The following is a 25,839-nucleotide window of genomic DNA, read 5'->3' on the forward strand; positions in this document are numbered from 1 at the left end:
TGTTCTTATATCTCTCCAAAGGTCAAAGAATAATTCTTAAGGAAGCTGTTGCCCCTACAAATATAGAGAAAATGAAGAGGAGAGGAGCTGGCTATCCCATTGTGCTCTTGTAGAATTCCCATGTATTTCAAAAGGGTTTGCATCAGATAATGTCTCACTTAATTGTGTTCTGGATTCTTAAGAGCAAATACAACATTATAGTGATATTTCAACTGCCTGTGAATAGATCCTCAGGTTATATCCAATGCTACAGCAGTGGAAAAATTCAAGAGTTGGTGTTGTTTCACTAGTGATTGCATGGCTGTTGTCAGAACTCGCAGAATTAATGCAAGCAAGACCAAATCACAATGAGTTGCACAATGACTTGTGAAATGATGTGCTGTACCTCGTGCAAGAGCTTTAACAACAGCTTTCACAGAATCAACGTACAGGATTTGATACTTAATGAACGGATACAAGCAGGACTTCTGAAAGTAGAGGATGCTTTGCACCAGCAGAATCACAACACCGGCTACTACCCTTCGTTTAAATATGTGAGAAGGAAACATTTCTTGTAATAGATCCCAATTACTTCAGTTTCATACCTCACTGTGTAAAACCCAAGAGTCATGCAATTATCATTATGTTCATATTCCTGTAACAGGTTATATGTGCTAATGAAGAAACACTAATTACAGAGCATCATAATCAGTTACCTAGCAAATCTTTTCCCAAACCTCCCTTACAAACAAATGCATGATTACACCACAGCCTGTCAAATTTCCCCTTTATTGAAAAATGAAAAAATAAAATGACCCAGGAAGCAGCTAAAACAAGAAAAGCTTGAGGTTTATACACTATCTAGAGCTGATCCGTATTGACTGGCTTAGCAGTTGCACCCAGCTTTCTACTTGCATTGGTTTACTTCATGCAAATTCTTCTTGGATAACAGTGTACCTAAAGCATTTAGCTAGCAAAGTGCACACACATAACATTATGGTTACTTTAGGGAAAGTAGGAGAAATAGCTAGGAAACCCCTTATAGGCACCAATGCCCAGTTAACAGTTTGTTGTCCTAGGTTTTTTGCAGTTGCCTGCAAGATCTGCAAAATATTGTCTATAATTAAAATTTTAATTAGAAATTGTAACAGGTAATTTTAAACAATTTTATATTATTTGTTTATTGTTATTTTGCCTTTTAATAGTTGGAATATTTTAACCTATGGCGTTATTTGTAAAAATCCTATTAAGAACTAGCTGGTCATCGACCGTAATAAATGGTTGCTGCTGTAGCTAATTATTGGGTAGCTGCTCAGCTTTGCATGCATATCCCTGGATAAATCTGTGGACAGTCCCATGGCAAAGACTTGAGAATATTTCAGTGCCATATTGACCATCTTCAGCTATGTATACAAGTCATAGTTTGCTTGTTTGCAAACTTTAAGGGAGGTTTTCAAAAGAGTAAAGCAATAGCTTGGTTGTTTGTGAATTCTATGCATAATCTTTGGCCATCAATGGTGATGGAATTTGCAAACAGTTGAGCTACATTTTCTTTTTCTGAACCCTGTCCATAAAGTGGATGGTCAAGAAAAGTGCAGTGCATCTTTCCCAAATCTAGTGCCTTCTAGATGTAACTTCCACCAGCCCCAGGCAGAATCCAAATCTAGTAATCCAGAATCTTTGCTACTGCAAGGAATGCTGAGAGTTGTGTCCCAAAACATCTGGAAAGAACGAGTTGAGGAAGCCTGACAGGGAGAAATAAGATCCATGTTATGGTTAAGCATTTCTGTCCCACGGCCTAAATGGTACAACATTTCTAAGTAGGACAGAGTTCAACAGCATGTGATCTGAGAAAAGTAGAATAAAGTTACTGAACTCTCAGGAATTTCTGAATTAGTCAGCTATCTTTCTTAGGAGAAAAAGGCTTTGTTGTGCTGCCGCTTGTTGAAGAGTGAGTTCTTACTATGAACCCAGCAATCAAGTGCACTTCTCTTCAATACATACGGTTACTTAATCAATCAAGCTCTATCCTCAAAACACAGAATCCAATTTCTTTCCAAATAGGTGTTTGTGATAGCTTGATAAGTGGAATATAATGCTGTACTACTGCAGCCGACTTCTGAATAGATAGCAGGCACCTTAAATTAATCCCATTGAAACTGAGCTGCAGGTTTTGAAAGGAGCAGCACCAGGTTTGACCAGGGCTTTAGGACTGGATCCACAAAGGTCTGATGACTAGAACAAGGCACATCTTAGCTGACCTTTCATTATAATGTAGCAAAATAAGGAACACCTGGAGAAAGGAGTGTCCTAGCACTGTTCACTCTACTTAACTAAGGAATTTGTTCATTATTTCTTCTCCATAACTCAGCAACAAGTATGTTTTTGGCAATTCTGGAAGTTTAAACAAATTAACAGTTCAGTTAAATGTATGCCTACTCATAAGTAATAAGGACTACTTGCAGCTAAGTGAGTATATGATTGCAGAATTTGGTGTACAGTGCAGACCAACCATACAAATTTATGCAGCTTGGAAAAAAGTAAGCTCTGAATGTATATGATACACTACATCTTTGAATGCTGAAATTTACTGATGCCAGGCAGCTGCTCTACAGAATCCTGATAGCTGAATGATGCCATGTAATCACATATATACTTTACCAAGTTTGCCAAATGAGAACTCTTTTAGTATAACATGTGAGGAACTGCAGAATAATTTTAATTCTGCTCTTCAAATATTGAAGTGCTACTTTTCTATTTTAAAAGGTATATTAACATATATTCATGGGGAGGGGGTTATTCTTCCAAAAACAAAACCATAAAGATACACGTTTTTCAAATTCGAGATACTTGGCACCAGTCAGTAATTTTTGCTTCTATCTAGACAGATGAAAGTTCTTAAAATTCTATCAACCCAGAATCAACCCAATGTCTGTAATGTAAGGAGGAAGGTAAGCTCATAATTCGTAAGTTATCCAACGTCTTAAAAAGAAGGTGGAAGGGAAGAAAAGAAAGGCCTGTTGTGGTTTGTGTATGTGATTGATGGTCTCACAACTATATATTTATTCTTTCCCCAAATACATTAATGGAGCCAGAGCAAGATTTCCAAATATCAGATTCATTTAAGAACTTCTAAATAACTAGGACAAATTAAAGAATTATGAATACTAAAATGAGATATATTTTTTAAAAAAACAAGATAAATTCAGGTGTGTGACAAGAAATAAAAATCCTTTCTGTGTAGCATAATGATTAAATTTACCTATTTGGCTTACTAGAAAAAGTCATCACCTTAGGACAAAATATTTTAGACCTTTGAGTTAACAGATCAAAACTTCTACAAAGCAATTTCTTGTCTCTGTGTCCATGCTAGTAGAGTGCCTGAGATATGGAGGTAGACACAGCAAGTAAGATCAATAAGGCATGCCAAACAGCCTGTTAGCAAACCTGCCTTCTTACTCAGAGGTGGGATGCCATTGATGCAACATATTGTCTTGATTGCAATTGAGGCAAAACCAATCACTAGCAATCTGCTTAAAGTCTTCTATCAAACAGTGAATTAACTTGAAGATTATGCAGAAAGAAAGCAAGGAAATAACTAATGAAGTGAATATGAAGGTGTATTGTGTCATGCAGCAATTATTTTCAGTGGGTGCTTTACAAGTATGAAACACTTTCTCTTCTTTCTCTCTCTTTCTCTCCCAAAGTCCAGATGTAGGGATGTGTCAAGGCTGAGCCATGTGCAGGAGTCTGAGGTTTGCTGGGAACAAAGAAATGTGGGATAAGCCAGTAGTTATGGCTATGGGATCAGTGACACAAGAAGAAGCAAGCCAGAAGTCCAGACCCAAGGAAATACCAGGAGAAAGGGTTAAGGGGAGAGCTAAAAACCAGGACTGAAGAACCATGTATGCAGGAATGCAGTAGCCCTTGGCACTGGAACTTGGCTAAGCTGGACACAGGAGTCCTTTAAAATTGTTTCTCCACAAAAGGATCCAATGGTCAGCCTGAGTGAGTGCAGTCAATCTGGAACTTTCTTCACCAAGATATTTCTTTTGCATATCAGTAGTTCCAGCAACTCCTGCTCCATCTTGTCCAAGTGTTTCAACCCACTCCTTTTTAAAGTCAGATAACATTAAGGAACAGTGGTTATACTGAATGGGCCATGTTACCAACTGATATGCTTTGGACTTTCTTGCTAGCATCCTTAACATTTCAAACCTGGGCATCTATATGTTTAAATACATAAAATAAATCTAGCTCAAATCCTCAAATGCAGTCTGCCGTGTACCCAACCATTTCTAACAGACCATGAATACAATTTCCACTCTATTTTACCACCTTTAACTTCTCATTACCATATGAATTATTAGTTGAGTCTAGAAAAAAAATGAAAGTGTTCATGAAAGCTTGCCCAAATATGCTGTATCTACAGTAATGTGGAATTTAATTTTGTAATCAGCTCCATTCTAAATGGTGGAGATGCTGAGGTTAAAAAAAATGCTGCAAACCAATTTATATGGAACCACAAGCATGCTTAATAGTATCTACCCATGAAACTACCTTCAATATAACCCTGCCCTGTTGGATGCCAGCACTATTTTCAATTTTCATTTGTTAGATATATGATCAACCATGTCAAATCTGCCCTGAGCAATAGAAGTTGGAAAAATAAAATGAAGTCATTTACTTAAAATATTTTGATAGCTATTTGTCCAAAAAAAAACCCTGGTCAGATTTTGTGCTCAAAGGCATTCACCTACAAAGTTAACCGGATGCTTTGAGAAGAAAACTAATTTAATTTCTACGTTATCTTCACTGAACATCTGTTAAACCAATATCCAAGGAAGGTAGTGTGTTCAAAATTAAATATCCTGCAGGTAGCCTTATTAGAATACATGCAACACTGAAATTTAACTGCTAACCACTCCATTATAAATGTGAAACCACAACAATTTAATTATTTTTCTGATGGGTATAAAGAAAAAAGGGGGCCAATACATCTCTAGTGCCAAACTACTCTTGTTGCTAATGTGGAAAGATTAGTACAATGAACAAATCATTGCATTGTCAAGTTAAAAATTAATTCCTCACCTTTTACACATTATGAAACACTTATAATTTTAACTGGTGTGTTAAACATCCTTTTCAAATGTCACATTTAACTGGCTCATTACTGCAAATTTAATACCAAGTTGCCGGAAGTGCTATCTAGGTATTTGTACAGCCCTTGACTGGGAATGTTGACATAACCTGCAACAAATTAAAATGAGTCTGCAATACACGCATTCAGATTTGTATGAATCTGACCTATAAGTTCTGCAGAGGGTGGCTTTTTCTGAGTCATGCAAATTCTGTGGACCATTTAAAAAGATGTTTTTGGGAAATGTATGCAAATACAAACTTGTGTGAATGCATGTTGGCTCAAGGGTGCATTTGCAAATAAGAAAAAAATATTAAAAATGACATCTCATGTTTCTTTGTGATTCTTAGAAACAAGGATCCCAGATGTATCTCCACTGACTTAAGAGATATTGAATCAGAAGTAACTCTAACTCTAACCATAATCCTATCTTAAAACAAGAAGGAAAACATTTGAATTAGTGTAGTGGTTGGACTGTTGAACTGGGACTTAAAAATTCTAGCTTCTAGTCCCCAGTTGGTCACACTAGGTACTAGGTAACACAAGTTACTAGGTAACTTTGGGCCAGTCACTGACTCCCTGCCTAACCTACCTCACAGGGTTGTTGTGAGGATACATTGAGAGAAAGAGAACCATGTAAGCTGCCTAGGTCAACTGCAACAGGAAAAGGGTGAGGTATAAATGTAATCATCCTCATCATCTTTTTTCATTAACTAGGGCATTTATATACATGGTAACCAGCATAACCTCACTTAAAAGTGTCTGTGTAACAGGACAGGATCTGGGTAATAGGCAACCCTGACAGCAAGCAGTGTGAACGTAACAGGAGCTTTCTAAAATCTTTTGTCCTTCTTTTTGTCTCCAGGCAACCTGCTCATAATATTTCTGACAGCCTCTGAAAGCCGCAGTGGCACAGGGAAGACGTTAACAGTGACACGAGGACATGAAATGTTCCGAGTCCACTGCCAGACTTCAAACTGCGTGCCTGTCCCCGGCTGTAATGTGATGTGAACAGTGCCATCCGGCTTTCACTGACAGTACCGTAGCTGTTTCAATCTTATGAGGAGATGCTATTCAATCCGAATACCCCATTATCGTTATCAGGGCTCTTTCACTTCAATAAAGAGCAGCTGTAAAAATGTCATGACCTCTGTGATAAGGGGAGGAAAACAGCCATTAGTAAACGTTCTCGAAAAAGACATGGCAGCGCCTTGAAATATGTTGGCATCATATTACTGAGCGATGACAGAAAAACAGTTGTACGTAGGCAAGCAAAGACATGAGCCTCAACTTTCTCCACCACCTCTTACTTTTTAAAAATTGTGGCTGAAAGCGATATATTACACGCATAGACAACAATGTATACCCATGTGGGCTATTGTTAGGTTGTAATTTTAACTTAGCAATTCCTAAAACCATCTTGTGCAAGATTATCTCTGATGGTTTACAACCTTAACTGTGTCCCTAGTGTAAGATAGAACTTAGCCTTGTGCTTCCCTAAAGGTTACTTTTTATTCGCTATTTGGAGCTAATTCAATGTAATATATTTTTTAAAAAAGATCTAATATGCCTTTCCTAGCAGGAAGAATTATACAGGAGTGTCATTACACATTTGCTGTCATATTTATTCTCAGCTGAAAATACAAGTTCAAGTAATGCAAAGAATTTAATGTGGGATCTTTGAGACAATTTAGCAGATGACATTCTAGAAGAAATATACAGGTTAATCTTGTTATTAGCCTGAATTTCATTACAATTAACACACAAACATATCATGGCCAAGACGCTATCTGATCTGCAGTTAGATCAAAGTATTTTCTGAGATTTTAGAATATTTCTATCACCATCTTATATTAACTTTCTAATTCTGTAGTGCAATGTCCACATAAGTAGGCCTACACTCTATTCCAGTTAGAACATTGTCACAAACTACCAAAAAAAAGTCTCAACATTTAATCTTTCTGCAGTTTACAGGGAGTTTTCCCCTGCAAACCAAATCATGCTCCGAATATGCACCCTCCCCAAATTTCTATAATACTAGAGTTATGGCACTGTTCCAGACCAAAACAACAGGCACTAAACAAAAGACCAAACAAGTTTAAGTACAGGTAATCTTAGTCTATTTTGTTAGCTAGGATTCTGAGCTACAACCTTTCAAAAAAAACCACTAAAGGAACGCATTTTAAAGCGATGCGTTTTAAGTTGGTTGGCCAAACCATTCTTATGCATATAAAAGGTCAACAGGTTAAACATTTTTAAAGCATTATAAAAAGATTTTTTTAAGATTGTTTTTCATAGACTCAGGAAAAATTAACCGGAAATTACCTGTACTTATAGAGAACTGAAAGTCATTCTTATGCTGATTAATACTTTCTGCTGAAATAGTAAAAATAAAGGCCTTTCATATGCATTATTTTCCTTGCTTGAAGTGCTGTTGGGTGGGGTAACAAAATGATCCCAAATGTGATAAATGCTAGTTCTCATATTGAAGGTTAAAGGATACTAGCAATATGATACACAACTGTAGAAAGGTACCTTAAAAACAGTAAATTACACAATATGAAATACTGATATTTTTGCCTTTCAGGTAATAATTTTGCACTTCAGCTATAATATGCACATTTATGAAATTTCCACTATATAAACTAAAAAACCCGCTAAGTTTCTCTTTTTAATAAAACAATTACTATTAAAATAAGTTATTCTATACCAATATGACTTTTTCATAATTTAGCATATTGATAGATAAGTTGTAGTATATTCACCATTGACAAAACAATTTCTTTATTTCTGCAAGGCCAGAAGTTTAAATAAATACAAGAATGTCACATGGCTTGGATACATCAGATGGCAAATTACCTTTGATAGGTCCCCAGCCTCCAAGTAGAAGCAGATAACAAATACGTTCCATGAAACCCAGAGGACTAACCAGACAGCATACTGTAGAAAAGAAGCGGGGAAAGAACAATACATTATTAATTCTGGTATCAGCCGTGTTTAAGTAATGCTTAAACTGCAAATCCGAAACAAGAAAGCAATATGACAGTCATTGATGCATCTGAAGGGGTTTTATTTACAAGAGAAGCAGAAAGAAGTGCCAGTCACACTAGAAAGAAGCTCATTATAGCCAGTGGTTGTAGATATCTTGCAGGAGTACACAGAGAGATCTCATATGGCTATTTACCTAGCACACATAGGAAGGATGAATTTGTTTAATTTGCATTTTAATACAAACTTAGCTAGTTTGTACATTCCAAACATGGACTGGAACACAGTTAAAGTTCACTTATCTGAATTTTGTGATGCAATTCTTCAATTAAAAATGTATCCAATAGCCATATATCAGGGAGAAATGGGCACAAAAACCTATACGTTGGTGATAATAATGTACTAGACTTGAATCTCATTGAAGGAGAAATGCTTGAAAAAATGCAAATCAGCAGAAATATGCACAAAATGCATACTTTTTGTATGCATTTTTAAAAATCATAAATAATTCAGAAATGGGATGAAACAAACTTGGAAAGATGAGAACTTAAGGAGACTCATTTTTCCAAACTTATGGTACTGTAAATGTAATGTTCAAGACCTGAGCATTTGTATCAAAGGAATCTGAAATTGTAGTTGTCTTAGCTGTAGATAAAAATCCAACTGGTGCTCTCAACAGGTGCAGAACCTAGGCCAGTGGAACATTTCCAAAGGCATGTGAAGATCAAAGAGAAATATATGATTATATTAATTATCTTTAATTTAGCACAGCTTGCTAAGCTTCCTGTAGCTTTGATTCCCAATCATTCCATCCATATCTGTGATCCAATATCCTATGGATCTTCTTCTATCCATTTGCCTAAGTACATGCCAAAACGAATGAACAAATATCCAAAGCAATCCCTAAATATTTCTACATGAATAAATGAAGAAAAATAGCTTTATGCTAACCTGCCTCATGTCCATAATAATTGAACTGATTATGCAGGCATTAAATCACTTCTGTAGAAAATTGTTTTCCAAGCTACTATAAATATAGCCATCAGGGCTGTATTTTCTCATTTTCTCTTTTTGTAAATATCATCATTTTATCTGTGTTAAGCACTTGTTTTTAGTCAATGCTATTATATTCCATTCTGCAATATTAAGTCCATTCACAGGTTAGACTGTTTCTTGATAGTTCTGTGTACTTCCAAATACTAATCAAGTTGTTTTGAACATTAAGAAAATGAAGGAAATTTAAACAGGGGGAGAAGCAAAACAAGGCGGAGGCTGTGTGCAGGTTTGGATATCACAGTAAATGAAGTTGTCCCATAACAGGAACAAGCTGCAGCAAGCAGATTTCTCTATGTGTTTTCCCCTATTTCAGAATGGCTTTAAAGATGAGATCAGACCATATACTTCTGTTGTTAATGTTTTGCACCTTGGTGTTTTGTCTGAAACAAAGAAAAGTTGTCGTTAATCTTAACTATGGTTAGTTTGAAACAAATCAACTTAAAACAGAATATGAAGCTGGCTTGTTTTAAAAACCATAAATGGTTAACTACATAGTTAAGTTTAGTTATAGCCAAGTCCTAAACCACAGTAATACTCAAAACCAAAGAGAATTTGGTTTCCAATTTTCTTCTTGTTTCTGCACTTGCAAGAAACATGCAATGTCAAGGATTGCTCTTGTATGTTCTTGCCATGGTAACACATGGTTTATCATGAATAAATGGGTGAATTTCTTATTACAGACAAATCACAGTTTTGATACCCACGAACAAATGCATCAATTAGAAATACAAGCAATTAAAACAGTTAGATAAAACCAATCAATTTTCAAAAGGGTCCCATTTTTTTCTAATTTGCATTGCAATAAAAAGATATTTGCAACATTCTCAGTGATGTAAGATAAATTATTCCTTTAAAAGAACAAAACCATATTTTCAGAAGATTATCCTGGGAGAGTTCTCAGTAGGAGAATAAGTCTCTCTCTGCCATTCCCATACAAATTATAGACTCTGTTACGCCAGTGCTACGCAAGCACAGAAACGTGTTAATCGAGATCACTCACCTAACAGTGCAGAGGGCAGCAGATTAAAGCAAGCAAGCATAAATGCTCTCTTGTGTTTGGGAACAACTAGTCTATACAGATCTGATGCTATAACAATTCTGTATTTTAGATTAAGAACATGGGGGGCAGCAAGATGTATGAGCTCCAATTCTCAAATACTGAAGATCTAAATCCATTAATCTTTATGCAATAGAAAGGAGTGCCTTCCTTAAACCATTGTTGCCCAGAGTCTCAAGAAAAAACAAGCAAACTTAAGAATCCTCTTCTCAGTCTTATCCACTGACTAACAAAAGAATCTGGGAACAGGGAATATAGCTATCAGGATCCCCAGAAAATGCTCATAAACCCACCATTTTAGGTCATCTATTTAAGCTTGGCATGTATCAACTTCCATTATCTCATTTTTTGACTGGGTAACCTCCCAAAGGGACAAAGAGAACACTGTGGACATAATCTGCATAGACTTTAGCAGAGCTTTCAACATAGTGCCACATGACATTCTATATGCAGATTAGCAAAAATTGGAATAGATGGAAAAACTATTAGGTGGATCCAAAATTGACTGCTAAATTAAACACAAAGAGCACTCATCAATGGTACCTTCTCAAAGTGGATGGAGGTAGCTAGTGGGGTGTCACAGGGTTCAGTCCTGGGCCCAGTGCTCTTCAACATCTTTATTAATAGTGTAAATGAAGAAGTACAAGGAAAGATAATCAGATTTGCAGATGATACAAAACTGGATGGAATGGCAAACACCATAGAAGACAGAATGAAGATCCAGGATGATCTTGATAAACTTGACCACTGGGCACAAAGCAACAGAATGAGATTCAATAAGGACAAGTGCCAAGTTCTCCACCAAGGAAAAAGAAACCAAATGCATTGATACAAGATGGGGAATATGTGGCTCAACAGAATTGAAAAAGAAAAAGATCTTGGAGCAGTTGTGGACAATAGGTTAAACATGAGCCAACAATGTGATGCAGCCACCAAAAGGGCAAATGCCTTTTTTGGATGAAGTAAGAGAAGTATTACTTCCAAATCATGAGAAGTAGTAGTTCCTCTATACTCCTCACTAGTTAGTCCTCACCTGGAATACTGTGTCCAGTTCTTGGGCACCAAGATTTAAGAAAGATGCAGGTAAATTAGAAAGGGTCCAGAGGAGGGTGAGCAAAAATGATCCAGGGTTTGGAACACACTGCCCTATGAGGAGAGACTGAGAGAACTGGGCCTGTTCAGCCTTGAGAAGAGAAGACTGAGGGGGGACATGATATCCTTCTATAAGTACCTCAAAGGCTGTCACAAAGAGAAAGATCAAGATCTCTTTTTGCTGATGCCAGAGTGTAGGACATGGAACAATGAATTTAAGCTGGGACAACCCAGATTCAAGATGTACATCAGGAAAAGCTTCCTCACTGTCAGAGCAACACAACAGTGGAACCAGCTGCCTAAAGAGGTGGTGGGCTCTCCCATGCTAGAGACATTCAGAAAGAAACCAGACAGCCATCTGAGTGGGATGGTGTCACTTGGTGTCCTGCAACAGCAGGGGGTTGGTCCCAATGGCCTTCATGGCCACTTCCAACTCTACTATTCTATGATTCTAACCACATAATCCTGAGGTTGTGTGATCAAACACCTAAATGAGCCAGAGGAACTTTGGGATAGTCTGTTGGTTAAGATTAGTTAATTGCCTGCTTCCATTGCTCATAGCAGGCTCAAGTTCTGTATTTCAACACCTGGCTGTCTCACATGGGGGACTTGCTCTATGATGTAGCTGTATATCGTCCATTTATATCTCTTTCGGGCTTTGATTAATATCAAAACTTTGGATTTATTATAGTTGGCCTTCTGTGGGAATGGGATCTGAATTTTCTTCCTAGCTTTAATAAGATGCAGAATGTGATAATGTATTCATAGATGTAACCACTAATTCAGCTGAGTAATTAATTAATGTCTGGACTATTGTTGCTTGAATGGATCAGGTATGGGAAAGTGTTTTGCTTGAGCAGATCAGATGTGCAAAGCAGTAATTACAACAATTTTTAAACTTGGAAGGTTACTGCTCCCCTTCCTAAAACTATCTTCCCTATAAAGCAAGCCAATATTATTATCACCACATTGCAGATGTAAGACTTAGGCTGAGAGAGAGTGACTCACCTAAGATCATCAAATGAATTCACTGTTGAGGCAACATTTGAACGAAGCACTTCTTGGTTCACTATCACCAACATGCTTAACCACCACACTACACCAGCTCCAATTTGCTGCCTTATCTCTTGTAGTTATTGGATTATAATTATCTCAAAAACAAAGACAGTTTCACTACAAATTCTCACTGTAGATGTTTCAAATTTGGCCTATCTCCAATCTTTGGATTGCATCCATTTAAATGCCTCTTCGGCTTCATGCTTGAACTAATCATTCTGGAAACTCAACACTGAAGGTCTGTGGCAAGACAATGAACAAATCCCACTGGTACTTCCTATTTCTAATTAGAGCTACCTTTTATGAGAGATCTTCAAAGTGTTAGCTCCCCCTGTTCCTTTTCTGGGAATACTAGAGAGATACATTATCTGACAGCAACCACCACATACATTACAGGACATGCAAATCAATAAGGTCCTTATGATAATAGAGAATTAGCCTTGCCAGTCTCTGGGCACAAGGGGCATCCTCTACTTTTCAGAGAAACACAGAAGGAAGGGATACATTCAACAAGTGCATAGACAGAGTAAAGGAAGAAGCAGATTTTTCTATTAAAGTATTAAGAGCCTGTAGCTCTTTTAATGTCTGGACCTAGAGAGAGTATTTTCTGCACACCAAATACTTGTAGAACATACACCCCTAAGAAAGTAATCACCATATTGCTGAAATGGGTAGTACTAGACATACTTGGCCAAATGCTTTATACTTATAATATTGCTGCATATAGAGGAGAAGCTACCTCAGGAAATTTAGTAGGATATTTTGCAAGGATCATAAAAAAATTCCAATCCTTCAAAATATAGTGATGACAGTGAGTTAATTCTACAGAACAAAACTTGACTTGATACTCAGCTAATGACAGGTGGTTAAGTCCAATGTTTCAGCAGTCCTTTGGGACTGGTAATGTGTACATATATTTACTTGCAGTCAGCCTAGATAACTCTGCTTATTGGACGGTCTAAAGGTCTGATGGACAAATAAATAAAATTCAAGTGAAAAATGCCTTTGATTCATACAAGGGAGCAACATTTGTAACTTCCCTGCACTCCTAGTCTCCAGAACTTTCAAAACTATCATTAGGATGAGCTCCATTGTTTATTAGATTCATACTATGCTGTCTCCAAAATTGCATGGATCCCACTAAGTATCACCACCTGCACCTTCTTGACAAACCTGGGAAGGTTCTTTCTTTGCTTCCAGTATACTAAACTTGATATAATTGGTTTTGTTTTGCTTTAGAAAAAAAAAATTAATGGTCATGATGTGGCGGGTGTGACTTTGCGACTAAACAACAGTATGAAAATATAGTAAGTGGCGATTGTTATATAATAGTTATAACTTAAAAATACCCAGCAACCTCAATATCTCTGAGGGTCTACTTTTCTCTACTCTCCTATAAGCATATGTGGTCTGAATTCAGACTGGGACCACAATGCTCCAAGAGAAAAAAATTTAAGATCCTACTTCCCTCACTCCTTTCTTTTGCAAAATACCTGGAAGTGTGTGTATGGGGGGGGATTAAAAAAGGAAAAAAATATATTGGAGTCAATTGTAGTTTTTTGGTTTCTCTTTTTAAACCCCATTGTATGGGTGAATGTGTAAAAAAGGTTTTTAAATTCTTTTTTGCCAGAGCACCATGGTCTTGATCCGACTCAGGGGTGTGTGCATTTTCAGAAGTAGAGAAAGCAAGCTCATGTAGCTGTGCTATGCATGCATTAAATGTCATTTATTTGGTCCCGAATAGATAGATATGGTGGGCAAAGGAAATGATGAAAGGGATGCAGATCAATGGCAACACATTTCCATGAATGTGCCCGGATACTTCTGCCCTGATAAGAAATTTCATTAACTAAATACATGTAAGAGAGCTGAAATAGGAACTCAGAGTAGTATTTTACCAGGGAGCAGAAAACTGAGATTGCTATGGACAATAAAAACAGCTGAAATGAATGATAGTCATTATGTAATAAGAGATAGCTAAGCTCTGAAAAGCTTCAAGTCACTAGTGTAGTTGTCTGTCTTTGGCAAATAATTTAATAAGAAAAAGTAATTCAATGTTGATTGTGCATTATGAATAACAGTTTGTTTATGCATGAACATTATTGTGAGATAACTACAATTATGAAAATAATGTCACTAACAAATGCTCGTGAATCTACACGTAATTGAAAATATTCAGGTTAAGAGCACTGTGCTTAAGTGAAAACTGGTTGCATTAGCCAGAACCACTTTACACCCCTGCAAAAGCTGGTTTACTAAATAGGAACAATTATACAATTCCAAATTTCTCCTACAAGGATGAAAACATGCAAAGGCAGTTGCAGAATCCTATTGCTACATTCCGAGTGATCACCATAATCCAATACATCTTTTTTGTTCCCGGTTTCTTTTTCCTGTTTTATCACTACAGCTCAGCTACTCAGTGTTAGATCCTTATAAATAGAATTTTGAAGCCTAATACTCAAGAGTGTCAGGCAGAGAAAGATGGAGCAGCTGTTGTGCCAATTGAAAACCATGCCTAAACAATGCTATCAAATTCAACGTATACCATCTATGCAAGTGGGCAATTGCTCAGAAAATCCAATACTGTCATATTGAAATTTCAAAAAGGAAATGTCTCAAAAATGAGAGGACTGGTTAAAAAGAAGTTTGGCCATATTAGGCCTCGAGACCAAAAAGCATCCTGCTATTCATGTATCATTGCACTTTGTGCCAGAATTCTAAGAACATGTGAACCTTAGTGCATCTGCAAATGGAAGGTAAAAATGGCTGCCTCCTGCATAAAATGCCTGATCCAGCCAGGACACAATCATGCTATCTTATTTATTTATTTATTTATTTATTTATATCCTGCCTTTTTCCTACAAAGGGCTCAAGGCAGCTTACCTCATTCTCCTCCTCCATCTTATCCCCAAAACAACAACCCTGTGAGGTGGGTTGGGCTGAGAGTCTGTGACTGGCCCAAAGTCACCCAGTTGGCTCCATGGCTGAGCAGGGACTAGAACTCAGGTCGCCTGAGTCCCAGTCCCATGTTCTTAACCACTACACCACATGTTTATCAAAGGTCATTCCAGCAGTCTGCAGTGCAGGGAGCTGCGATACCACCGGTCGGCTGAGAGGACACTTTCTTGTTTCCTCTTTCCTTGTCATTTGGTTTTCTATTATGCCTCTTCTTGTTTTTAGATTATAAGCCTGCAGCATGGACTGTCGTGTTTTTTGGACTGTATGTAAGCCACTTCTGTTTGGCTGAGGAACAGTATAACAGTGCTTAAACAAAACAAAACAAAGCAAAACACTTTTATATAAATAAATAAGCAAGCATAATTTTGTTGAGCCAGTACGAAATTGTAACAGAGATCCCCTTCTACTAACATACATTGGTAGCATTCTGTAAATATAATTTCATGCATCATGGAAGTGGAATTATGCATCATAGAATTTTGGAATTACATTTTCTACATTTCTGAAATCATACTGTGGCCAAGCTTGGACATTGCTATCATAGCCCCACCTCTTCTTATTTTTACATACCTTCATATTCCAACCTGAGGCATGGTACTACAAACTCTGCTGACCATTTTATAACTCGGATAGTATGATTGTTTGGCCAGCGGGTTTTATCCTGCTGACATTCGGATTCCCATGCACTGCTTGATAGCAGCCTGTTCTCAGGCACAGCTGAAAGTGCGAGTCCTGCACAAGTTAAGGTGACGCTCTAGGAAAGATGGAAGATTTCCATAGGAGTCTACACAGCTTTAAGATACCTGGGAAAAGCCCTTCTCTGTTCTGATTCCACTACAGGTACGTTTGGTGGGAACATGAAAGAGCCCCAGTGTGGAGGCTCTGAAACATCTTGCTTTCTGAAACAAGACATTTGGAAAGTGTGCATATTTGGAAAATGAGTATAAAACACATAAAGTTGAAAAAACAGGTACACACACACACAAACAAACTTCTTGTGTTTGTGTGTGTGTGTACCTGTTTTTTCACAGACATACAACAGGGTGGAGATTTGGCCCTGGAGATGTCGGACTGTGTGAAGAAATGCTATTTCATGTTTCTATTCTATAATTTTGACCTTGTTGGGCCATAATCTCCATATGTAGGCCTGAAGGCTTGCTTTGTTACTGTCAAAGGCCTGAATAATAGTCTTTTGCTGATGCTCTGAAGTATTTGGGAAATGACAGTGGACAGGAGTTAAGAGGTGAATATCAACGCTGGAACATTATCTGTGTGATAACCTTAATGGCTGCTAAAGATTAGTAATGGGAGGAGGAAGCAATGCTATGCCAAAAGACTGCCATACAATCTTGCCAGAAGAAGGTTAAACAGGAAATCAAGAAAAAAACAGTTAAAGTGTCTAAGCAGACAGACATACAACAGGAGGAGCTTTGAATGACAGAAGACTGTACCCAAGAGCTGGACCTGGTTGTCATTTTGCTTGGTGGAGGTTTAGAAAATTTGGCCTGAGATGAAAGAAGTCATTAAAAAGGTTGTATTAATCACAATATATCTTCAGTCCTTAAAATCTGTCAACAATGGACTTCTAACATTAATATTAGCATTTCCTTATGCACAAAATATCCTTTTAATAAATAAACGTAATAGTTCAACTTGTGTGTAGTGGCAGAATCCATCTCATACCTAAGCTTTTTGTATCAAGCTACTACCAGGTTGGTGTCAGTGGTAAAGGGCCAGCTTGCAAAACTTAAGTTATAGTAACTGAGAGTTCCTCAGACACTGAAATAAAAGGATTTGCTAAAAATAGGAAACCCCATGAGCTGGATTGCCTCATGAAGGTCAGTTTCTTCAAAGGTAATTAGAAGTACTGGAGAGACAATCCACCCTAAACCATAATTCCCATCAGGCCTAGCAAGCAGAGCTGATAGAAGATGTGGTTTTTGTTCCAACAACATCTTTAGGACACACATCCCTGGTTCCTGCATTATTCATTCAGGGAAAATGCATGTTTGTCAAAGATTTGCACCCAGGATTTGTACAGTTAAATGTGCACGCAACAAATACAAATGAATATTGCCAGTATAATTAAATTGCAGAGTCAAAGTGCCAGAAACCTGAAAATATAAAAAATGCAAAAAAAGAGAAAGAAATCTACAAGCTCAGTACATCAATGCAAAAACATTGCATTGCACTAGAAACACTAGAAATAGCTTGAAGAGTTAAAATACACACACACACACACACACACACCCTAGTTTTAAAGGAAAAAAGGAAATCAGTCAACCGCCTGACAAATGTTGGGAGATAGGAAAAAATGTTGGGCTTGTTAAGATAGTGAGACAGTTTTTATGTTATCTAAAATGTGAAGGACAAAAATACAAGTTAATTATTGCTCATTAAGAACCAACATTATTTCCCTTGGTTTTATGTTGATGAATATCACAATACCAGCAGAATATGTGCCTGGCATATAGGTGCCATATGGCATATGACAATGAAATATAGCTACTTTTTGTCCCAAGCCTGTAACTTGTCCTTAATTGTAATTTCTGCTATGATTAAAGCCAAGCCTTTTTCAAATTCTTAATTTGCTTCTTGGTCCCAGTCTCAAAAGAATCATAGAAGCACACGGGGAATTTCTTACATCCTCAGCCCATGAGCCATTGCAATGATTGAAGATGCATAGGATATGTTATAAAACCCCAGATAGCAGTAAAAACAAAGAGCAGCCAAGCAAAAACACCACCGGTGTGTCTACTCTGTTTTGTCTGCAGAAGCGCTGTCCTTTGAACAATTCTTATGAAAATCTGCTGGAATAGGTCTTATTGGGAAGAACCCTAATAATGTGTTTAGGCTCACAGGAAAGGCCAGAGAGTGATTTAGCTTCAATGGGCCCATCCCTCAGTCAGCCTACCTTTCACCAGCTTCTTTTGCTCCTCATTTTCTTTCTCACTGATCCTACCACTTTCTTGACAGAGAATCAGTGACCAAGTTGGCAGGTGCATTCCTGTTCTTACTCTTCACCAACACCATTTAAGGGACACAGTGAGAGGCAAGTACAACAGGGAAGGAAAAGAATGAGTCTAAGGGCTTCTTGTCATGGTGCTCTCTGCTGGGCTGTGGGCCCTCAGCAGGTTCTGAACTGTGCCTACCCTCAATACCAGTGTTACAAAACTATGCAAAGTTGAACGTAATGAAAGATCCTGAGCCAGCTGCTTCCTATGCCCATCTTCTGGCAGAAATAAATCCTGGAAATCCAGAAATAGTGAGAAGTTTTACGGTTGGCAAATCAGTTTTCATAGACAAGCTTCTTAGCTCCCACAACAAAAGCTAATGGCTGAATTTCTCTAAAAATATTTTGGCTTAGGTTGATTAATCTTAGGCTCATTGCTTAGTTCAAATAACAGTCAGAAGCTAATAACTGTAACCGTGTAAGATACAATACAACTTGGCTTCCTCACTGCAATGTTTATGGTACAGAATAAAAGGCAAGAGACTCAAAATGACACCTGGTGTGAACTATTTCAGCTCATCTCAGACAAATGTTCTAGAAAAAGACCTAAACGAATCCACAATAGAGCGAGTTCAACCTCTGCTTTGCTCAACCTTTGTTGGTAGCTCTGTGTTACATAGGACTAGGTTGACTATTGAAAAATCAAAAAGATGTTCAAGAGTAAGTTCAAGTAACCCCACACATGCAGAGATTTCAATAACCATTACTTCCAGTTGGGTATCTCTGTGCTACAGGTGTTAAGGCATAAAAAAAATCCAAGAATCAGTATCAAAGTAATCTAGTAGGTGCTGTGTACTATTAGAGACAAAGCACAACCCTTAGCAACAAGAACTGAAGTTCAATTAAAAGTATCGCAACATCTTCCTCAATATTACAGCTTCTTACTGATTCACAGTTGCAATTTCAGGTTTCAAGGAAAGCCTTTGCAGGTGAAATAGGAATGCTTCCCACCCCTCTGGAAGCCTCAAACATGAAAGGCTACAGGTAGTAAATGACTGGTGATAAAAGATTAACATTAAAGATGATGTTCCCAGCAAGTTGGGTCTACAATAATGGACATCTTAATAGCTTAATTGACAGGGAATTTTAGCCCATATACCAAACAGGTAGTTTCTACTCCTCCCTCTTGATACATGAGCGTGGATAATACTCCCCCCCACCCCGGCCAAACCACTTCATGGAGAAGCTATCTGGACTCTCTAACTACATGCATGATATTCAGTGTGGACAAGCAGCATCTGGAAGGAACTGACACATTCCCCCTGTTTTCCGCTGAGAAAACTGAGAGAGATTCTGAGATTCTCTAGGTGGTTATGACCAACCAGCAGCACCTTCTTCTTGCCATTACACGAATACTTAGGAATAGCAAGACTCTCACTGCTGAACTGGGATACAAACTTTTCCAGATCACTTCTGATAAAATTCTAAAATACAGAGCCCACTGTTGTGCTTGGGCAAAGCCCAATGATCAGAAAGAGGATCATGCTTAAGTTTCAAGCGATCTGTCTTTTATCATGCAAGAGTGCCCTGTTGCAATTTAGGGAGATTTGTAGGCTCAGAACAGCAGTAATTAAACAGAACTAATTCCTTTATATGATTCATAATCTGAAACAAAATGGGTATAAATCTGGCTTTCCTTATAAGTAGTAAGTTCTGGTTAGTACACTTTATTTTTATTTATTTCTTTTTTAGACATGAATGATTTTTATTTTACAAAAAGTTTCAAAACGCTCTGATTGGCAACCCTGATATGAGAGAAAGCTAGCCAGCTTGAAGGTAATTTGCCTACATTTAAAGCCCGCATTTCTTTCCCCAAGACAATCATGAAAAGTCTACCTGTGGTTTTGCAAAATGTGAATGTCCACCATTAAAGGAGCTCTGCCTTGAAAAAACACTTCAAAGCCAACAGCCTGCAAAGCCAGCCAGGAAAAAAATCCACAGTGCAATGAAGATGAGGCAGCCAGACCCAATGAGCTTCTGTATACCAGGGATTTGGCATATCAACATTGCTCAGCAGGAAGCTTAAAAAGATTTTAAGACTAGGCTCAGTCAATTATTCAGTCAATTTACTATTGATTGAATAATATTCAGTCAATAGTCATTTTGGTTGCAGTTCAACCTGGGGAAGTACGTCTCAGTGAATTTAGCAGATCAGATTTCCAAACTTAATCCCTTTCTTCTATTTTTAGTTTACTTCCAGGTTACTGTAAAACATCTCCTTCCCCCAATCTGCATTTCTTCCAATTGTTTGAAAATGTAATCCAGAGCTAGGCTGGCATTCCTGTAAGTACAGATGCATAAGCTTAGACACTGGCTGGGAAACCTGCCATCAACATTTACACTTGATGCACATACATTGTCTTTTGGCGCTACACGCTCGTGTCCATCTGCTTTCATGGCCTGGTGCCCGCCCATCAGTCAGTTGGAGTGTTCAACCGGGTCTTAGTGCCAAGTAATGGCCTTTGACAGGCAGCATTCATAAGCTTGCCAGCTATTTTGGAAGAAGTAGCTTTTATCTGACAAGCCTGGTGCACCATGGTTCTCTGTATTTCTCAGCAGCTACTATAGCAAATGCATGCATCAATTCATCCTAGTGCGGTAAAATAATGAGAAGAACTGAAAAGAAGAATTTCAGGCATCTACTGGTAATGGAAGAAATGAAGACAGAGTAGAGCTCAGGCATTAATAGTAATATCAGCAGTAATGATAGTAATAGAATAATAACTTATGAACAGGGTATAGAAAAAGAATAAGGGAGCCATGTTTCATTCTGTAATGTATTAGGGCTGCAATATTAGGATGGAAAATGTTATCTCCACTTATGTAGGAATATGTTCACTTCAACATGAACATGGTTATATGTTGCATATATGTTTCTGGCATGCATAGTGCTCCCAGTTTGATTCGCTGAAGCTGTCACATGATTCCTTCTGACAAAGAAGCTCTACCACAGGTTCTCGCCAGAAATTCAAAAGCAACAGAAGTCCGAGTAAAGGGTGAAAAAGAGGCTTCTATTGCTTATGTGAACACAGAAAGGAAAATGGTATGCACAGTGCACTGCAATTATGTATTTTATGATGGGTTTTATTGCATAGTTTTATACTTTTAATTGATGGATTGTTTTTATTGAATCTATAAACCACATTGGGACAGGATAATAAATAATGTTGGCTGTTTAAATAGTCCACCATTTTCACCAGTCACAAACTCTGAGCCTTAAATGGATATATCCTTGAAAGAAACTGGCAGGAAAATCTTTGAGAGATTCTGGAAAACTTTGCAGGAATACAGAAAAGAAACGTTCTTCCACGAAAATCCATCAGGATATACTGATTAATGGAGATGGGTCATACTGACAAATGTCTCCAACAATGGAAACAAACAAATTTAAGTCAGATTCTTAAATGTAGTTCAGAATAGGCAGAGTTACATTTTAATAGCCCATTTACAAACATTGCCCCACTCAGATACTGTATTGGAGTGATAGTTACATACTTGTTCTCTTCAAATATTGTAGAGCATTGCTGGGTGAAGATGCTAGTGCAGAAATTACCCCCCACTTTGCTCTGAGGATCTGCACACACGATTGCCAAGAGACAATTGTGGAAGCAGACCATGTCCATAGACAAAATAAGGGTGCAACATCCAGTAGTTTTAGCAAAATGTAATGTAATGTTCCCTTCAAAGCTGTCTTTTCATCTTGTGCACATGGTTGAAAAACAACAACCACAACACTGAAGATAACCTCCCCACTTGTTCTTCTGGCAACTGGTTGAAAGTGATCCTTCACTTCCACCCCATAGCACCTTTTTTCTAGTCAGCTAGCAAACCTAACACATATGGGGGCCCATCACAGGATGAAGATGGGCACAATAATGCAACATAATGGACGAGGCCCCATTAGGGTATGTGTGAGCAGCATGCTGGCCCTGATCCTCCAATGCAGCCCCAAAATGCTTCATACCATGAATGCATTGCTGCCATGTGAATAAAACAAAATGAATGGGTGTGTAAGTGGTGTCCCAGACACCCCTTGTTTAGGTTGCCTATTCTTAATGTAAGAAATCCCTATGTTTAGAAATGCAATAGAGATATTCTTTCATTTCTCTTGTGGGCCTCAGACAATCTAAAAGATAGTTAACCTTCCCTAAACCCTAAACACCAGTACCTCTTTCCTAAGAGGCATATGAGCATACACATTCTGCAGAGAAGAATTGCATTCAGAAAGAATGGTTTTGCTTCACAATATCATCTCCTAACTATGGAAAATCAAGGTCCCATTTTCAAAAAGTGGATTGCATATCCTATAAAAAATCAAAATCTGGCAGGCAGGCTTTAGCTCTCTTGTCACAAACTGAAATGAAGCAGTTTGCCAGCCAGCAATACCCATCAGGATACAAGCTCCAAATGGTCCATTTCTGAGGCAAAGCTTTTGCCACTGAAGGCCCATCAGTTCACTACAGGTATCGCCACTTGCTCAGTATTCTAGGAAGGAGCTTGAAACAAGTAATTTCTTCCCACTGAATGGTTAATTTTTTAAAAACAAATGTATTCAAAACTGTTATCCAAACTATAACTTAAGTTTTTTGCTGTGTGTTTTGCAAGTGATAGCATTTGCATTCTTTGCAGCTTCCATCTGCTCAAGAAAGTTTTGTGCACTATTTGTAGATGGCAGAACAGAAGTTTCATGGCAACAAATGATTTCACGGTGGATGACTGGCCTGAATAAGAGAAATCAGGTAAGCATCCTTTATTTTCTCTTGCTCATACTGTAAACTCATTTTCCATTAAAAAAATCTTCTAATTTTCTTCCTGTAATGTCCTTTTGAACGAAAAATCTATAGCCTTATCTTTAAACTCCTCTTGCTTTGTGGCCAAATGCCTGAACAGTTCTGATGGCTTTATTGATTCATTTGCAAGCAGCCACAATCATACCAAGGGTAAAAATTCCTCCCCCCACACCATTTTTCCACAGCAATTTAGAAGCACAAATTAGTGGTTGCCTTGTCAGACTTCTTACCAGAGTTTGCAAGGATTTCCCTTGTGACTTCATAGTGGCCTCAGACTCAGTTGAGGGTTTGTACTTTTGTTTCTGGCATTTTATTTCTTTGGAAGCACATTAATTGCTACTGTTCTTCTAATGAGCACCATTGGTAGATGCTTAGTGATAAAAAATAAGCAAAGCATTGCAACATATAATTGTCTCTTCTTTGTCAAATAGAATAGTCTTGTCCAAAGCTCAGGCTTAGTTTAGAAAAATAACTGAATCTCACACAGACATGCCCCTTCCCTGTCTCCAATCTCTGGGTGGCCCAATTGCAGGAGAAGAGTATAAACTGCCTCTTGGATCAACTTACTACAGATCATGTCAATTCCAGCTGGGGAAAATGGTGCAAAATTTGCCAGGACCAAACCAGCAACATCTGTCAAAATTTCACCCTGCAAACAGAAGTCATATACATCCTTAGAGAAGAGTAATGAAAGGCTTATTGCTATGGACTTTGGTCAGCAGCCTGTTGCTAGGGCTGTGAAGGAATTTAGCCTGTCTGTGAAGCTGGGCCTTTGACACACAGGGGGTTTAGCTTTTCTCATAGCAACAGAGGCACCCATTATACCCTAAGTTCCTTACAAATTTGCATGTTTGGGGTGTTGTAGGATCCATTTTGAGAGGAGTGGTATATGTGAGACCCTGCCCTCTTAAGGGATCCTTTTGTATGTCACCCACTAATTCAGATGGATTCTTTCCTTCTTTCCCTGGCTAGGAAGTAAATCAATCTTTCAAGTTTGTGAACTTGCTACAAATGCTAGTGGCTTCTTTGTTGGGAAGTACGCAAAGAACACAAGGCCTGCAAGTCACATGTGTTGGAGCAGAAATCATGTTGCGTGGTGGACATGCAGGCAGTGTGTGCACAGGCCAGCCCCACAGACTTACTTGGACCCACTTCCTGCTGGATGGCCCTGCAAACACCATGTGAGGGCAGAGAGAAAGCAGGCTGGAGTCTGGAGTGCCGAGCTGAGGAAATCAAATGGATGGGTCTTTTGATACTGGCTGGAGAGGGTTTACGGGACTGGAGCACAAATCAGCAGCCCTGAGGGCAGAACTATGTCTCCAGCGGTGGATCTGGGAATCTGAATTATCCTATAGCTCCCTGATGTCTACACAGGATCTCGCTACTAGAACAGCAGTCAAAAATTGGCCATATCTTTCCATCCCTATATATAAATTGGGTGTTAAACACAACATGTATGTCACATGGCAATACAACTTTCCCTTCTTGCTCATGGATATAACATGGTGCAACCAACTGAACTTTTTAAAGCTGGAACACTGCAATTTCTGAGGGTTATGTGCAGTTAATGTGCATTGATAAAACATCACAAAAAGGCTTGACTGATATGATTATGCGTAAAGCTTCATCAAATCCTTTGCATGTCAGTTTACAACATGCACAGTCTTTAAAAGTCTAATTGCATAACACCTCTTATTTAAGCTGAACCCAAAATAATTCATATATACTAAAGGTCATGATTACAATGACCTATGTCTCATGGTATGTCAAAAATTGTCTATTTATTCAACAATTATTACAAAGGGGGGAAATGTATGATTGGCTGATCCAGAATCGTAACCTCTACAATGCATTTCAATAATGAGCAGCTATCCAGAAAGAAAACTTCATTTAAAATATTTCCACTGGAAATAAAAAGGCAACAATAGGGACGAGAGGTAACAGAAATGAAAATACATAAAATAAACACAATTGGCATATAATGGATATGGTTGCAAAAAGGAAGATGCTGTTATATGGCAAATCACTTTCACAATTTGTTGACTTAGAATTTTATAAGGCACTTTTGCCAGTGTAATGAGTTCTGTTGCAGAAACTACTGTGATGAGATTGGATGTGGCAGATAGGCCAAAGATTGAACTATTTGGTCATGGAGGGTTTGCATAAATGAACACTGGGAAGGAAATCTAAAGTAGTGTTTCTCTTTACTCACCAAGCTTTGGATACATATGTTGGAGACCAAGGGGGGGTGGGGGCTTTCTCTGTTAACACATCCATGATTCATTTCTAATGCCCCCACCTGGTTTCTTTCATGAAAACTAATTTCACTTGAAGGAAACAGCAAATGTGTTTCTCATATCTGTTCTGCACTCACAATGTCACACAATCCTAAGAAGCCAGTAATTGGAAGCTGGATAAACAAACAGTAGCTGTACCTTAGACACCATTTATTTATACATGCAATGTCAAACTCATATTACTGTGGCCTACTTTAAAACAGATGAATTTTGCAGGATACTATCAAAACCTTAAATGCATACTGTAGCAATGTACACATATATAATATGGTAAAAAACTAGGATAAGGTATGAATCAAACATAGCAGTAATAAATTCATTGGTGCTATGTACATTTACAGTGGTACGTATTACTATAAGAGACAACTGCATTGTGGCTAACATATCTTGTAGTCTTGAAGTGCGGAAGT

At 38.0% G+C, this 25,839-nt stretch overlaps 1 protein-coding gene across 4 annotated transcripts in view; it reads right to left on the reverse strand.

The window, feature by feature from the left end:
* The window catches only part of NKAIN2 (sodium/potassium transporting ATPase interacting 2), a 527,111-nt gene that overhangs the window by 238,597 nt on the left and 262,675 nt on the right, over positions 1–25,839 (reverse strand). For all 4 annotated transcript variants that reach the window (XM_044425259.1, XM_044425276.1, XM_044425267.1 and 1 more), the window contains one exon: positions 7,979–8,059. In XM_044425259.1, the coding sequence (XP_044281194.1) occupies positions 7,979–8,059 (81 nt within the window). The remainder of the gene's footprint in view (positions 1–7,978; positions 8,060–25,839) is intronic.

This window comes from Varanus komodoensis, unplaced genomic scaffold (assembly GCF_004798865.1).
Source record: "Varanus komodoensis strain SLA01 unplaced genomic scaffold, ASM479886v1 scaffold1, whole genome shotgun sequence".
In the NCBI taxonomy this organism is placed as follows: domain Eukaryota; kingdom Metazoa; phylum Chordata; class Lepidosauria; order Squamata; family Varanidae; genus Varanus; species Varanus komodoensis.